Source organism: Cyclopterus lumpus, chromosome 8 (genome assembly GCF_009769545.1).
Source record: "Cyclopterus lumpus isolate fCycLum1 chromosome 8, fCycLum1.pri, whole genome shotgun sequence".
Lineage (NCBI taxonomy): Eukaryota > Metazoa > Chordata > Actinopteri > Perciformes > Cyclopteridae > Cyclopterus > Cyclopterus lumpus.
The window spans coordinates 19217812-19233510 of record NC_046973.1 but is presented as its reverse complement, the minus strand read 5'-3'; the positions used below and the strand labels follow the sequence as shown (position 1 = coordinate 19233510).

Below are 15699 nucleotides of genomic sequence, written 5' to 3'. Positions count from 1 at the left end.
ATGTGGAATGAAGACGGCGAGTCACGGTTGCAGAGTTAAAAGGGAAGAAGCAGCAGGGAGCGGTAGCGCAGAGAAACCTCAGCTGGGCGTCCTCGTAGCTACGGGAGAGCAACAGCTTTCAGCAGGTTATCACGACGCCGGTGTGAGCCAAGCTCAGACTAGACCTCGCAAAGGCCATAATGGAGAGGAAGGGTGGGGGAGGGGGGAGGCGGGGGACGACAGGGAAGGAGAATAAAGAAGAGTTATTAAGGGCGATGTGAGGCAATGAGGGGAAGAGGGCCCACTGAAATGTTTTGACACAGAAAAATAGCAAATGTGACACAGGTACTTAAACAACGGTTTGAAAAGCAAACCGGCACAACCTTTTTTCTTCTCTGCGCTCTCGCCCCTTTCTTTCTTTCTTTCTTTCTTTCTTTCTTTCTGCTCAGCTTAACGCACACACACACACACACACACACACACGCACACAAGCGATCGCCCGCGGCCGCAACTTCCACAAAAAGTCGGGCCTGGCCTTCATTCTTTGCCCGGGTTGAGTGCGGGTCCGTCACCCAGATTGCTGAGATCCTAAACACCCCATTATTTTCACGAGCTCACATGAACCACCACCAGGCAGTCTGGTAGCACGAACCGCCCATGCTGGGACCGCAAACCTGATTACACTTCTGCTGCACAGGCCTGCTTTATCAGATATGCATTGTTTTTTGAGCCATATGCTGATGCCGGCATCAGCCTTCACTTGTAGTGCCATGCGACACATTCCCTCACAGCCGATGTGTGTGTGTGTGTGTGTGTGTGTGTGTGTGTGTGTGTGTGTGTGTGGTTTCTATCTCCTTACTGTATTTGTTCTGGCACAGTGTTCTATTGTGGGGCTTGGCTTTGCGCTCCTCAGATAAGAGAGCAGTTATGTCAACACTGGGTGCTGTGAAGGAGCCGCCTGGTCCTGTTGACATAATACAACGCTGCTTATTTACTCTGACCACAGAGTTCAGCCATCATCTAGCCTCTAATGCACTAATGACCAGAAGCGTCCTGGGGTGGAGCCCCCTCCTGGCTTAGTCCAGTACTGGCTCTCTCACCTCGTCAGGTGAGAAGAAAGATGAGTAACTAATGTTGAAGGAGAAAGGTAAACCTGAGTTTAAAGCAGATTCTGAAAAAGGGGTTGAGGAATGCTTCTCACAATACACACGAGCCCTCGCAGACGGCGGCAGCATGAGTCTGCATATTGAGCCGAGCAGCCCTATCAGTAAAGAGCCAGTGGAGCAAGCCATGCATAATTATGGAAGGGGGAGGGGGTTAATTGACTTCTTTGAGAAAGATCCTGATTTCTATCAGCCCGTACCATAATCATGTGAGCCAGGGCTCTCATTAAGCCCCCTCCCTCATTTATCTCTCTTCCTCTCTAACCCCGCACCCTGTCCCTCCTCCCTCGTCCCCTGCTTTGAAAAAAAGGGTGAACCCCCTCCCCAACTGCTCCCGCTGAGTCCTCAGTGGGCCAGGAAAGGGTGAGGCAGATTTATAGCTATAGCAACTGAGTGAGTGAGGTTCACAGTGGCGCATGAACACACATTCACGCACACACAGCAGGGCTCCGGACTGCAGTTGACCTTACCGGGACCTCAGTGCGCTAATGCACAGGCTAGCAGGTATTAGCAGCTAAATGAAATGTTCTCCACACACACACACACACACATTCAGACACACATTTTTTTTTTACCAGCCACGACGACGACGACGACGACACTGGTATTGTTTGTTTTCACCTTCGGGAGCCTGTGTGTGAGTCACCGGGGCAACATGTGGCCCTGGAGACGCCTGCTTAGCAGCACCATCACAGGAGCGCTGTGGAGCCCTACCCAGCCAGGTGTTTACGTCCGTGGACGGATTGTGTCGTCACCGTCGCGTCCTAACCGTGCACGATGCTGTCACCAAACTTTGCGACTGACCTGAAGGCTGGGTAAGGCGCTGGGTAAGGCTCACTTACACCCCCCCCCCCCCCCCCCCCCCCCACACACACACACACACACACTGTTTCCTACAATAATGCTCAAACCACAGTACAGTGGGAACAGCAAGAGCGTTAAATTATTTAAAGGCAGAAAGTATACACTGCCTACTGACCAGCATCCTTAGCACAAACAAAATACATTACGGTGGCATGTCAACAGCACCTGCGAATATTGACTAAAACATATCCGCTAAGAGAACCGTTTAGTTCAACATGGTTTTAACAAGACGTGGAAAGAAAGCAGCTTCCTCCACCTTCTCTGGAAGCGGTGGAAGTTTGGGGAAAAGCTCAATTCCATCGCAAGAGGGAGAGAGAAAAAGAGAGAGAGAGAGAGAGAGAGAGAGAGAGAGAGAGAGAAAAAAAGGATGACGTGGAGAAAAGAGATGAAAAGTGACAAATGGGAGATTTCCTTCACAAGCTCATAAATCAGTGGACGCAGGCAGGGGCGGTATGAGGCCTCCCTCAAATAGTCAAACCCTGCGCTAACCACCCTTCTCCATGCACGCAGACACACACCTACAGAAACACATGTGCACACACACACACACACACACAGAAGAACGCACACTGTCTCCCAGATGGTGTGTGCTGGAATGGCACTCCCCCCCCCCCCCCCAATCTGGTTGTGGCGCAGCGGCCTGCCTGACTGGCACAGAAACACGTCTCGTAAAAATCACTTACAGTTAGGACTGGTGCGGGCTTCAAAGCCTTCAAAACCAGCCCTGTTAAAGGGTCCAAGCATGTGTGCTGGTATAAATCCTGCTCACGCTGTCACATAAAAAAAACAGGCAGGGCAGAGTGGCTGGGTGATGCAGCACGGGTGCTACAGGTAAGCGGGACAGACAAGACGACGGAAAAAATGAGCTCTTCGGAGCGTTTGCTCGGCGCACCCAGTAGGGGGCAACGCGGCGGGTGAGGATGTGACAGAGCAGAGCGCAGAGAGGCACCCCCGCTGGGTTTGGAGGTGATCTGCTGAGTTGCTAGGGAGCAAAAAGGAGCGAGCAAAGGGGGGCCCAACTGACAGCTTGTTGAGCTCCGGCGTTTTGTTTGAGTGACTGCGGAACGTTGTTATTGATTAAAAAAGCGCTGCCGTTAAACTGGACATGTGTGGCAGGGGGGTGGGGGGGGGGGGAAGGTAGGCAGCGGCTGCGCCCTTGTTGGGGATTGGAGGAGGCCGAGAAACGTGAGCCCCCGTGCAGGACGGTCCCAGAGACGGACGAATTGATGAAGATCCAAAAGGGACTTAGGATCTGCTTTCATTCTGAATGTTCACCATCTGCTTGGCTTGGAAAGAGAAGCCACGAAGCGGGAGACAAACTCTGTCAACTGACAGATGAGACAGTGAGCTTAAAAGTGAGTGTGTGTTTGTGTGTGTACTTGTGCAGACAGTGTGTTAGTATTGATCATCAAAGCAGCTCCACTTTCTGAAATGAGATCGGTCAGATGGGGATACACACATTTACACACACATGCACCAACATCCCACCCAAGAAATACAAATAAAAAGTGTCATTCCGGACCTCCTAGCTTTCTCTAAAATAATAGACATCTGCAGCATCACATGTTCCAGTATGTCCCACCGTTCTCTCCCTCCCACTCGGCTGCATAGTTTACTCCACCTCCACCATTCCAGTGGTATTGATCCATCCAGTTTCCATGTGTGCAGACGACTCTGGTCTGGTCATGCCCCGTTAGCGGAGGATGACCACTTCTCTCCTCATACTTCACTGGTCTGTCACACATTAGCCGGGAAGGTACAAACCTTCCACATTCCCGAAAATAAACGGAACACACGTCCCTGATTTGTTTCCTAACAACCGCGTTAGGAATGTGCCACGTCCATTTATGATCCCGAGCAACCACGGTCTACTGCTGAACCTCCAAAGGCCCTCAGGATGAAAATGCCTCGTGTAGGTTTCTCGTAAAAAAAAGAAAATTTTTTAAATCCCCCGCGCAGTCGTTGAGCCTTTCTGTGACCCATGACTAAACCAGGAAGTAATCAGCAGGGATGCAGAACAGCATCTCCGTGTCCAAAGTGCTCTCTCTGGACCCCACCGAAAACCGTTGTATGTATTCCTTCTGTCTAGTTAAAAGAGATATAACACAGGCCAAATGGTCTGATGAAGAAACAGCAGACACACTCCAATAACTGTCATCCCAGATGCTGGGAATGTGATGTGATTTACCGCACTTGCCGGAAAAAAAAAAGAAAAAAAAGGAGTAAACCGCACCTTCTCGCAAACGTGGGCGTCTGCACACCTGAGAGCAAGCTGTTCCACGAGCAGAAAATGAGTAATTAAAATGATGAGGCGAAAAATGAACACAGCTCTTTAAAATCCTTACCTGATTACTAATGCAACAGATTTACAGAATAGTTCTGTGTATAAATCCTATCTTGTGTGTGTGTGTTTTATTATTCTGATTACTGTCACAGATATATATATATATATATATATATATATATATATATATATATATATATATATATATCGGCTCATCTACATTGTAATTGCAGCAGGTGGATTTACTGCATCCACCAACATCCTCTTGCAGAAGCAGAGAAGACAGAGATGGATGGAATATAAAAAGCCCAGGGCTGAGGTAGAATTAGGCACCTGCCTCAGCCCCCCGTCCACCCCCACACGCTGCCCTCTCAGCTGCCTGCCACTCCGTTTCTTCTCTCTCACTCCTTTTATACAATCTCTCCACCACACAGCTCCTTTGATTGCTCTTTCCCGTGGGCACACGCACACGCACACGCACGCACACACACAGACACACACGCGCGTAGACAAAAGCTTCGAGAGCACAAAAAACACATTTTCTTCTGCACTGTTCAGAAACAGTTGCGCCAGCTGAGTTTTGATTTGGAAAGGAAAAAGTTGCCCCCGCCACAAATAACGACAGGCACTCAGAAAACAAGCAGAGCTCAGTTATATATCGCACACAAACACGCACACACGCGTGTGTAAGCAAAATGCATAACTCACAAAAACATGCGAAAAAAGCACAGGAAACCACTCTTAAAGGCAAGTTTAATCACATACTGTATACAGGCAGGCAGCCACCCACACATAGCACATACACACACACACATGTGCGTCCACACACCCTCCCATTATGCTGTATAACCAAAAGGCATTCAGCCATTTCAGCAGCGTTCTGAGAGCCAAGTGAGAGGTCTGTCAGTGCATGAGCCAGCATGTAATCATAACCCAACCTCACTGCAATTAGAAGTGGTTCTAATTCTTCACTTGAAACACTGCCTCCTCCCATGGCTAATAGTTTACTTTACTCCAACAGCTGACAGACCCAACCCTGCATCTCGCTTCTGCTTGCTCACCCCCACCCACACACACACACACACACACACACACACACACACACACACACACACACACACACACACACACACACACACACAGCTGTAGCTCATCCGTCAGTACGGGAGCTCAAAATGGATCCTGGGAATAGTCCCCAACCGTGCCACATCAATCCCACGAGTCTTTAGGCGGTGCCACAGTTCACCTATGCAGCGGAGCTCTGTGACTAAAGACCTTCTCCCTGCCTTCCCTCCCCCGCCACCTTGAATGAAAGAATGTCTCCTATTTTACCAAACGTGACAGAGAGAAACGACAGCGAAATCATGAAACAATTGCGAAAAAAATGTAAAAAAATAAATAAGCTGAGAGCATCCTAAAGGCTCTCTCTCTCTCTCTCTCTCTCTGTAGATGAGGCGGGCGTGCGAGGGGAGGGTGGCTAGATGGCGCTGGGGAAACGTGAGCTAATGAAGACTGAGGAAGAGGGAGCTCACCCTATACTGATGGTATTGCTATTAGCCTGTGAGCCGGTGCACTTGGGTGTCACTTCAAAGCATTCCCCGCTATTAATCAGAGACTATCCAGCACTCCAGCAAGGGCCCTGCTGGCTGTGCCGCTAACTACCCCCCTCAACATCAACACAATAGAGCCATCATTATGGCCGTTACGCTACGCCTCGGCCAGACAGCGCGCCTTTATCTCTGCATATACGTTACATACTCCCGGACAATTAATTTACCTGCCACGTCTCAGAATAAAAGGGGTAGACTGGGTGGCGGTGGGTTGTGTATGCAAGCACACATTTCCATTATGGAGCGGTTCGTGCATTTGGATGGGGGTTGGGGAGCACCTGGCTCAGGTTGCATTCATTGGGCTGAGCATTAGGCCTCGGGGGCTCTTTATGAAAGCACCTGCATGAAGCTGCAACCTGTCTGGCCCAGACCCAAAGGTCCAACCCGGCCCTCCTGATCTGGCTCTCACCTGGCAACCCCAGGAGGGCCGACAAGGCCGTCAGCTTCCCCCCCTCCAGGCCCCACCGGCTAACAACAGCCGCTCAGCTGGATATCCGCCTCCAAACTTGAGGATTAACTACTCTCTTTAACACTATATACATTTTATACAACGCTAATTCCTAACATACACTCTTTCTTCCTTTTGTTTTTGACTATCGTGATAGACAGCGCTTTCTGCCAGGTCGAAGTGGGAGCCCACAGGACGGGGGTGAAGAAATGATTCTCTTTTTGCTTTTCTTATTGCGAACCGAATGCATCAGCGAGACTAATGGGGAAAATATATCGCCTCGTGTGCCTTTTGCTCGCTTCTCGTAAATTTGCACATTCATGTTACATGAGGATGAGAGAATACGATACAAGACACTCTGCCCCTCCCCCTCCGCCTGCTGTTGTACTGTACTGAGAGCCTGCAGACTGTAGCAGCGCTGAGGGGATGAGATAACCGTTCACCATTGTGAGAAAAGGCTTGTCAAAGCTTTGTTTTTTTTCCTCTCCTCCCTCGCTCTCACTTCTCTCCCTCTCCCTCGCTCTCACATCGCTCTCGCCCTCTCTCTCTCTCGTAAGAATATAAAAAAAGCTGGAGCAGCGGTTGCAGAAATAGTCCCGTTTCTATAATTAGATGTAAACAGACGAACCAGACTCTCAAGCTCGCTCTGTCCCACTGGCCCCACGGCCTCCTGGGAAGCGAGATGTGCGAGTGTGTATGACGTGCCCAGTGTTTGTGCGCGTGTCTGTGTCTTTGTGTGTGTGTGTGTGTGTGTGTGTGTGTCTGCTTGCAATGCACCAGTAAGTGTATGACAGCATGTGACAGTGTGCATCTACTCTCCCTGTTGCTCTCCTCCCTTTCCCCTTGGCCTGTCTGTCTCTTTCTCGTGTGCACAGACACAAACTCTCTCAGTCCCCTCCCCCACATCCACCAGAGGGCAGGTCAGTGGCCGGGCGTGCGTGGCAAGCAGAGAAGGCTAATGCATACAGCACCAGCAGACAAACACACATCTGTTGCTGAGGAGCCAGTCATTTGCCCCATATCCTCAGGACACATACAGAGAGAGGAGGCAGTGTAGCCTAGTGGTCGCTGAACACACTGTAGAAAGAGGGCAGAGAGGGACGTGCACTTGAGAAAACATGGACAAATAATATACAAGAGAAGGGTGTGTGTGTGTGTGGGTGTGTGTGTGTATCTTAACATGGATGATCAAAGAGAGACAGAAAGAATTTGTGGTGTAAAACAAATTTGGCAAATAAAATGGACGGGGCAGGGAGAGAGCCTTTTTTCTTTTCTTTTTTTTTTTTTTTTTACTAATAAATGTCAGAAGGAAGCACGGGAAATCCACGCAAGAGAGAAAGAGACCAAATAAATGAGAAAGAGTGAGAGCAACAAGTTCCCGTCGGATTGAGGACCAGGCAGCTGGTTGGACGGTCCCAGGAGACTTATTAAAATGGAATTCCTGATGCTAATCTTTGTTTTTTTTCCCCACAAAAGGGCTGACACATCCTTGAGAGGCATGCTGCATGTATATTTAATGGCAAATCTCTGCATATATTTAGGAGCACACTTCATTGTTTGCTACCGTGTCACCACTGCCCGCTGGGCCATATTTGAGTTGTATCTGCTCTCAGTCCTGCATCTCCACCCAATACCGTCTAAATGTATGGATCATAGTCAGCTCTTTGGAATGGGGAAGCCCATTATGCAGAAAATATGACAAAAATAAAGTTTTCTGTACTGGATCAACTTCAGAGTTGTTAAACTGTCATCACCAACATGCTAGTGATGCAAAGAATTGTGGAATTTTGAAACTGGACTTGCCGCCTGTAGCCAAACTGCCATCTGACAGATGAAGAATTGTGATTTCTTTTTTTTTTTTATGTGCAGAGAAAAAGTGCACAGTTCAAAAAAAAGTGGGAACGCTACACAATCATGAGCGTGAAATCCTGCCAGGAGCACGGGCGGAAGATCTAGAAGGGACAGACTCAGACGTTAGAGGGTTAACAATGCACCTGTCTGGGCCTCACAGCCAACCGCAGGGTGCCTCGGCTCAAGTGGGCGGGTGGGGGCAGGAGGGAGGAGGAGGGTGTGGGGGGGGGTGTCTGGAGAACACAGCCAAGCGCACACACGGAAAGAAGAAGAAGAAAAAACACCCACCCAAACACAACCACACACACGCTCCTACACTATTGTCACTGACCACAAATCTGCAAACAACAATAGGGCAACGGACCTTTTTTTTTTGTTCTTTTCACTGGACGATTACAATAATAACATTTAAATTAAAAAACAAGTAATCTGGATTTTCTGCTTGAGCCGTTAATAATGTCTAACAGCTGTCACACGCAATACAGCCGTGCGCGGAGGTGGGCCTGGTGCTGCCCGATGAGAGGCAGCCCGATACTGGCCCGAAGGGAGGGGGAGAACGAGAGGTTTGGGAACGAGAGAGGGGAGACAGAAAGCAAGAGAGAGAAAGAGCCAAAGACTGAGATCCAAATCACAAACAAAACAGCAGCGGTTGACTTTGGGGCGAATGTATCAGTCTATTTAATCTTTCAAGAATACATTTTCAGTCCAGCTATTTTATTTTATTTATTTTGTGTGTGTGTGTGTGTGTGTGTGTGTGTTTGAGCGCTTGTGTTCGTCATGGGAAGTGAACAAAAGACTTCCAAAGACTTCGAGTGTAAAAATAGCCGGGAAGGTTTTTGAAATCTAATACAGGAAGGTATTACCCTGCCCGTCACTCTCACCCGTGGGTCCCCTTTGTGTTTGCCCTGTGTACACGCCCCGTGCTCCAGGCGAGGGCTCTGTGGCACCCTGCCACACGGTGTAGAGCGGGTGGGTGGCGGTCTGTTTGAAGAGCCCCGTCTCAGGAGCAGCATGGCCACTCGCTACCCAAATTCCTCTTGCAAAAGCCAGGACCGCTCAACCGTAGCCTTTGTTTTGTGTGGACAGTTTAATTTTTGTACTTTTAAAAAGAAAAAATTATGAAATCACTCATTGCGTTGATCACTCAAGTAACCGGAGTGAAATGAATTCCAGATTGCTGTTACTTATTGTTGACGACTGGTTATTGGACACCATGGTGTGACGATCTATAGCGGCAACAACAAAAAGGCAGAGTTTAAATGACATAAACATGGCGTGAGCGTTCTACTCCAACCGAAAGGTATTTGGAAATATGCAAGGGACTTATTACCCTTTCAAAGCAGCCGACTGCCCTTGCAAGTCATTCGGGGCTTCCAGTGGGAGCATCAGGGGAAGGGGACAGATGGCGGCAGCACCGGGCAAGGTGCTATTTCAGCCAGGTGTAGGATGCCAACTAACACCTCCACCATTCAGGGGGACTGCTGTGACATCGCGTCTGAACCGTGTCATCTCACAACAATACACAAACGAGCCTGACAACAGTCCAAGGTTCTCTCTCAGGTTTTTTTTTTTTCAGAGCCGGGGCGAAAGAGGGAGGGAGTGTGCGAGGCCTTAGTCAAATGGCACTTGGCCTGACACCCACATCCTGTCAATGCACTTCCACTCTGGCTCCAGGATACAAACAGCTTTTTTAATGTAATATTTAACACGGGTAAATCAAATTATACATTTTGTTTTCACTCAGGTAAGGCTCGCCTCTGGAAACCGTTTCACCAAATGTCCACTGCACACATCTGGGCCGATATATATGCTCAGTAAAATCCTCTCATTATTTAAGTTATTCTCTATAAGTTTGGGATATCGCTAAGGACCTTTTGATTTTTTTGCACATTATCTTTCGTCTTTAGCATCTATAGGGAAGACAAGGACGAACTGTGAGTGTTCTCTAGACCAGAGCTACAAGGTTGAGAAGAAGAAGCCACTGTTCTCACAAACACTCACTTAGGTTTATTCTTTTAAAGACCCTGGTTGTAACCAGCCCTTTGCTAACTCCACCAAACACCTGTGTTTGTCTTTGAAGCGTCTTCTCAACAACCACAGACCCATGGGATATTCCAGCAATGAGACCTTCAATAAAAGTCTCAGTAAAGTTATTTATTCCCCTTTGGAGAAAAAAAATGGGAGAAGGCAGACGGCATTGCTAACCTTTGAAGGGGGAAGCTTCTCGGATATCCAGCTAGGACATAAAAACCAAGGGAATGACAGGGACATCCTACCAGAAAACAATAAAAAGGGTGGAAGGGACTGTTTTTTTTATCTTTAACAGCAGCCGTAAAAACACACACAAAGCTGGGATCTGCAACAATGGCCCGGGGCAGGGGAGGCTGGCTAAAACAGAGGTGGCAGGAAGACCACCGCTTCCCAGACACAAGTGTCTTCCTGCTGGAAAGAAAGAAGCCGGAGAAATAGAGGGGAGGAGAGAGAGAGAGAGAGGAAACGGCTTATGGAAAGGGAGACAGGAGAGATGTAAAGGAAAGGGAGGCCGAGCCAGCGAGATGACACAAATATGACCTTCGATTACATGGGGTGTTTAGAGCAGAGCTCAGCCGTGGACAGCCTCTGAATCCCCGCTGCTTTCACACAGCCACACCTCAGCCAGAGCACACTGATCAGAACAATATGGCTGGAAGATGAGCCCCCAGCCATAAATACCAGCAGTAAAGACAGCTCCGCTGTGTCTCCTGCTTTGACACTATCCAACATCTGAATCCAGGCCTCACAGCCAAGTGAAGAGCGACTCCAACTCTGCGCCGGAGCCAAATTACTATTTCAAAGTCCTTGTTAATGGACTGGCTGAATTCAAATGCGTTAGATGAGTGTGTAGGTCTTTGTCTCGGCGTATCGGCAAACACACAAAGAGAAGTTGCTCCTGTATGTCACATTGCCAGGACACAGTGCAAGACGCGAACTATGAATGGACCACCTGACATGCATTACGAAATGACCGGCTCGTAGTAGATGGAGATGGACGGAGGCAAATGCACACCGTCCAGAATCTCTACCGGTTCCAAGTTAACACGCTTTCATTGAGGAAGAAGGAAGGAACGTGGGTCTGTAAGAAAGAGCGGATGATTCCTCTCAAAATACGGTGTAACTCTGTAACCCGGCGAGGAACAATGCCAAGGCAGGGTGTTGCAACCGCCATCACTCTTTTCAGCAGCGAGGGTGAAGGGAGCCCTCACAATAAATACCTCTGCAAATTTTTACATCAACCCTGAAATATTCATGCTCTTTGTAAAGTATTTCATGTGAACCAGTGTGCACGTTGGTCCCCGGGGGGAAAGTGCAGAGGAAACTGAAGGGATCCAACACACTCGGCAAACAATATGCTCAGTTGTGCTAATGTTGCTAGCATACGGGACACTTGAAGGGACACTAATGAGCTGCCCCGTCAAGACGAGCAGCCGTCGGGGGGGCAGTTTGGTCAGTTTGACCGCCCGTCCATATTAGGACTGCCCTGTGTTCATTTGGCTAAACTGGCTGAAAAGAAATACAGATTTAATTCACTTTAACTGAGAATAAATTAAGCGCTAAATATATTTTTGCTGTATTCTTTGATTGATTTGGATTTTGAACTGTATCACTATTTAACTATCTAGACTTAACGTTAAGTAATGAAAATAATTGCATGTTTTTTTGTTTCTTGTGTCAAATTTGCTTTGTGTGCTGTTTTGACGAATTGCCATTTAAAAAAATATATATGAATGTGTGAATTATGCTTCATTTCTCATCCGTCAATTTGCATTATTATACGCTTGACATTTTCAAATATTATTAAGATAATAAATCAACGATGGTACATCAGCAGAGCACAATCACAAAATAATATTACAAGCGCCTAGAGGGGATTAAGATATAATGTGAACTCAAATGATTCTGCATGTTAATTCAATAAAGTACCTGAAATATAAAGAATTAAGTGATTTTTTAGATCTTGAGGATATTAGATAGACTTCTCTCGAGTCACGGCCATCTGTTTTTTTGCTGCTCATCGAACGGTGATGACATTTGGAGGGTTGGTCTCCGTGTTGCACAATAATACAACAGGAACACCCAATCGGGTTGGGGGAGCACCTGTACCCTGTAGGCAGCGCTGCTCTTCATGCTCTCAAAACATTCAGGAGAAGAAAATAAACATACAGATGCAGGCTCTGTGTGTGTGTGTGTGCGTGTGTGTGTGTGTGTGTGTGTGTGTGTGTGTGTGTGTGTGTGTGCGCGTACTGCCAAAAGCAAGCATGAATGGTGAGAGATGAATGGTGAACAGTGCCCATGAATTCTCCTGAATGACTAATTAAAGCTCATGTTTAGCATGATTTTGCAATTGAATTCTGAATCTTTATAAAAACACGAGGAATTTGAAAAAAAATAAAAAACTATTTGGTTGGCCTCCCACAATATTGCCTCTGTATGGTAGAAGAGTTCAATAAAAAACAAATAAACAAAATGGAACGCAGAATACATAAAAGAAATGTCCGTGGTGACTTTGATGCTGCATTCAACGACCACCGACACTGAACCCATCTCATGTCAGCTGATACGTTACATGACATAACTTTAAAGGGCTAAATGTTCATGCTTTCCATGTGACCCACGATATCATACACCTGTGTTTTTAAAAAAGCCACATTAACATGTCGGTCAGGACAATTCATACACCACTGTTGTGACTTATTCAAATGTTTTACTTTGCTGGAGAAAACCAAAAAAGCAAACCACATATTGTGGAATAAATATTGTTGTCTTTTCAACATTACAACTGTTATATATTTCATTAAATCCAATACCATATGAGCTGGCGCATATATTGACTAAATATCCAAAGTGCAACACTACAAGCATCACGGTTTTGTGTTTTGGAGGTTCGTGGTACACGTGTCCACACATACTTTACAAAAATATATCAGCTGTGATAGATTATTCTTGTTCAGCTGTCTTGGAGTTGAATTGTGTATTGGACCCAGATCTGTGTGGCCTATTGATGTTAAAGGTGCACATTTGGACACAAGACATCCACGTCACTTGTTAAACCTGATACATGCACCGTGAACACATTTGCACTTCGACACGTCGAAGCCCAATCGAGAAGGAGGATTTCTCTCCTGTGGCTCTTCTTCCTACAACCACCAGCCATACACTGGAAACCCAGGCAGACCTGCTCAGCCAGCTTTATCATTTGCTATATGGCTCTAGGTATGGCCCTGGGTTTTCTTTTTTTTTTTGTGTGTGTGTGTGGGGGGGGGGGGGGGGGGGGGGGTTGAGCGATTGCACTGGTGTGACACTTATCAATTTAACGTGAAGTGACACAATCTCATTTCAGATTCAGCCCCAGAGCCAGTGGGAAACCAGTGTGAGCTCAGTCCAACTTCTATACGTGCAAACTGAAAGAGATCTCCCAAATGCCATTTTTAAATACCGTGGCATTTACCTAACTTATCAAATAGCTAAGATGTCTTTCTTGCCGTCGATATATTTAAGCTACGAATGTTGATTCAGCTTAATCCAAATTCCTGATCGCCTTAATCAAATTCCAGCTGATTTATTAGCTGATGTTTGAATAGGGAAACTCTCGTCAACAGCCGTTTACTGTAACACACAAAGCCTCGATCTATTCTTCTCTTTGGGTGCAAATGCATCATCTGCTTTGCCACAAACACACACACACAGAGGCCACCTCCTATAACCTCACATTGATAAATGCACATGCGTTATGGCGCATGCATTATGAAAAGAGCATTTGAAACCACAGCCAGCTTTAAGGTAGATGCATATTGGTGAAAACAACATAATGTCGTCGCTCCAGTTGAAAACCCTCCGCGCATGTTCGACTGACCTGAGTGGGGAGCCATCGGTATGTGCGACGGGTAGTATTTCCCCGGCGTGAAGTGACCGCCGTGCTGTACAGAGCCGTGGCCCGAGGGAGCGATCCGAGAGGCGGCTCGGTGCACCAGGGTGCCCCGCTCTGAGAGGAGGTGCGCCGGAGCAGCGAAATCCCGTCCTTCCATTCCGAAGAATGTTGAGTAATCCGAAATCCGGATAGGGCAGGTCAGGAAAATCAAATGCAACCCATATAATAATCCTTTCCTTCAGATCCTATGTGTTGCATTCAGTCGATCGCAGGCTTCCCCAGCCAAAAACGGAGCCCCCGATCATCTTTTCTGTCAACGGGAGAAAAAACAGCAGAGCAATTGTCATTATCGAGGAAAGGAAGAAAACAAAACGGGAAGCCCCGATGAAGAAATGACACGATGCACACACACACAAAAAAAGACTGACAGTGCAGTAAAAAAAAGAAATGTAAGAGAAAACAAATCATGAGCACCGCTCCGGCGCATTTCACCGTGATACCCTTCTGTCATATATCAAGGCTCCTCTTGCATGTATGCTGGAATAAATAACCCATTTCTACCTCAAATTGATGGCGTAAAAGAAGGTCAGCGCGGATAGAAACGAACCAGCGAGGCGTCCAGAAGCCCACCGAGCCTGTATTGATCAGCCTGGCTGGGGTAGCCTATAGGCCTAATATGCATCATATGGAGAAGAGCACTTTATATTCCACAGACACGGGCACGACTAGCAGACTGACAGTCAGATATATATCTATATATAGATATATATGTGTATTCTTCTCAACAATGCTCATATCCTACAATATTGTATTCAAACAATTTCATTCGACAACCACGTCAGCAGTTGCCAGCTGTCACCCCAAAAACCATGGGAAGCTTATTACCATGACATATATAGATATATAATATATATCTATATATTTATATATATTAATGAAATTGTGATTGCTGCAACACTCTACAAACGCCTCATAGCTCTATGTTGGAGGAGGTAATGTGTTGTTTGGGTGGGTTAACGTGATGGAAGCCTTCATCTCAAGGTGAACAACGCTGGCTGCCTTCTGCTCGTCCTATTGTCTCGGATTGAGACAGGCGTTGCTCTGCCTCCATAACCTGCAGCTCTCATTACACCTCACACTATTTTCACATTTTGCACTACAGTGATCTACATTTTTTTTTTTTTAAAGCGTCCTAATTAGAATATATTTTGCACCATCTGCAAACTACAAAGTAACCAATTTTAACATGAAACTGGCAATTGCAAAAAAAAAAAATGCATCATGCATGACCAATTTGCACAAGAAGGAATTCCTGCACTGCCAGTTTATAAACTTTAGAAACAAATCATAAATAAAAGGGGCACAATTTATAAAAGAAGAAAATAATTAAATACCGCTCCATAAGAGAGATGCATCAGCTCCTGGAAGACATGGACTGTGTGTGTGTGTGTGTGTGTGTAGGTGTGTGTGTGTGTGAGTGTGTATGTGTGTGTGTGTGTGTGAATAACTGCACTCTCACTGTCTTCATCTACCTTGACCTATTTCAGGTCAGGTAATCAAATGTAGTTGTAAATACATTATAGGCTACATCCTCA

General features: G+C 46.8%; 1 protein-coding gene across 1 annotated transcript in view; it reads right to left on the bottom strand.

Moving 5' to 3' along the window:
- The window catches only part of LOC117735670 (BAH and coiled-coil domain-containing protein 1), a 55907-nt gene extending 41646 nt beyond the window's left edge, over nucleotides 1–14261 (bottom strand). The window contains exon 1 of the mRNA XM_034540466.1: nucleotides 14090–14261. Coding sequence (XP_034396357.1) covers nucleotides 14090–14261 — 172 coding nt within the window. The remainder of the gene's footprint in view (nucleotides 1–14089) is intronic.
- Between the last annotated feature and the right edge of the window lie 1438 nt (nucleotides 14262–15699).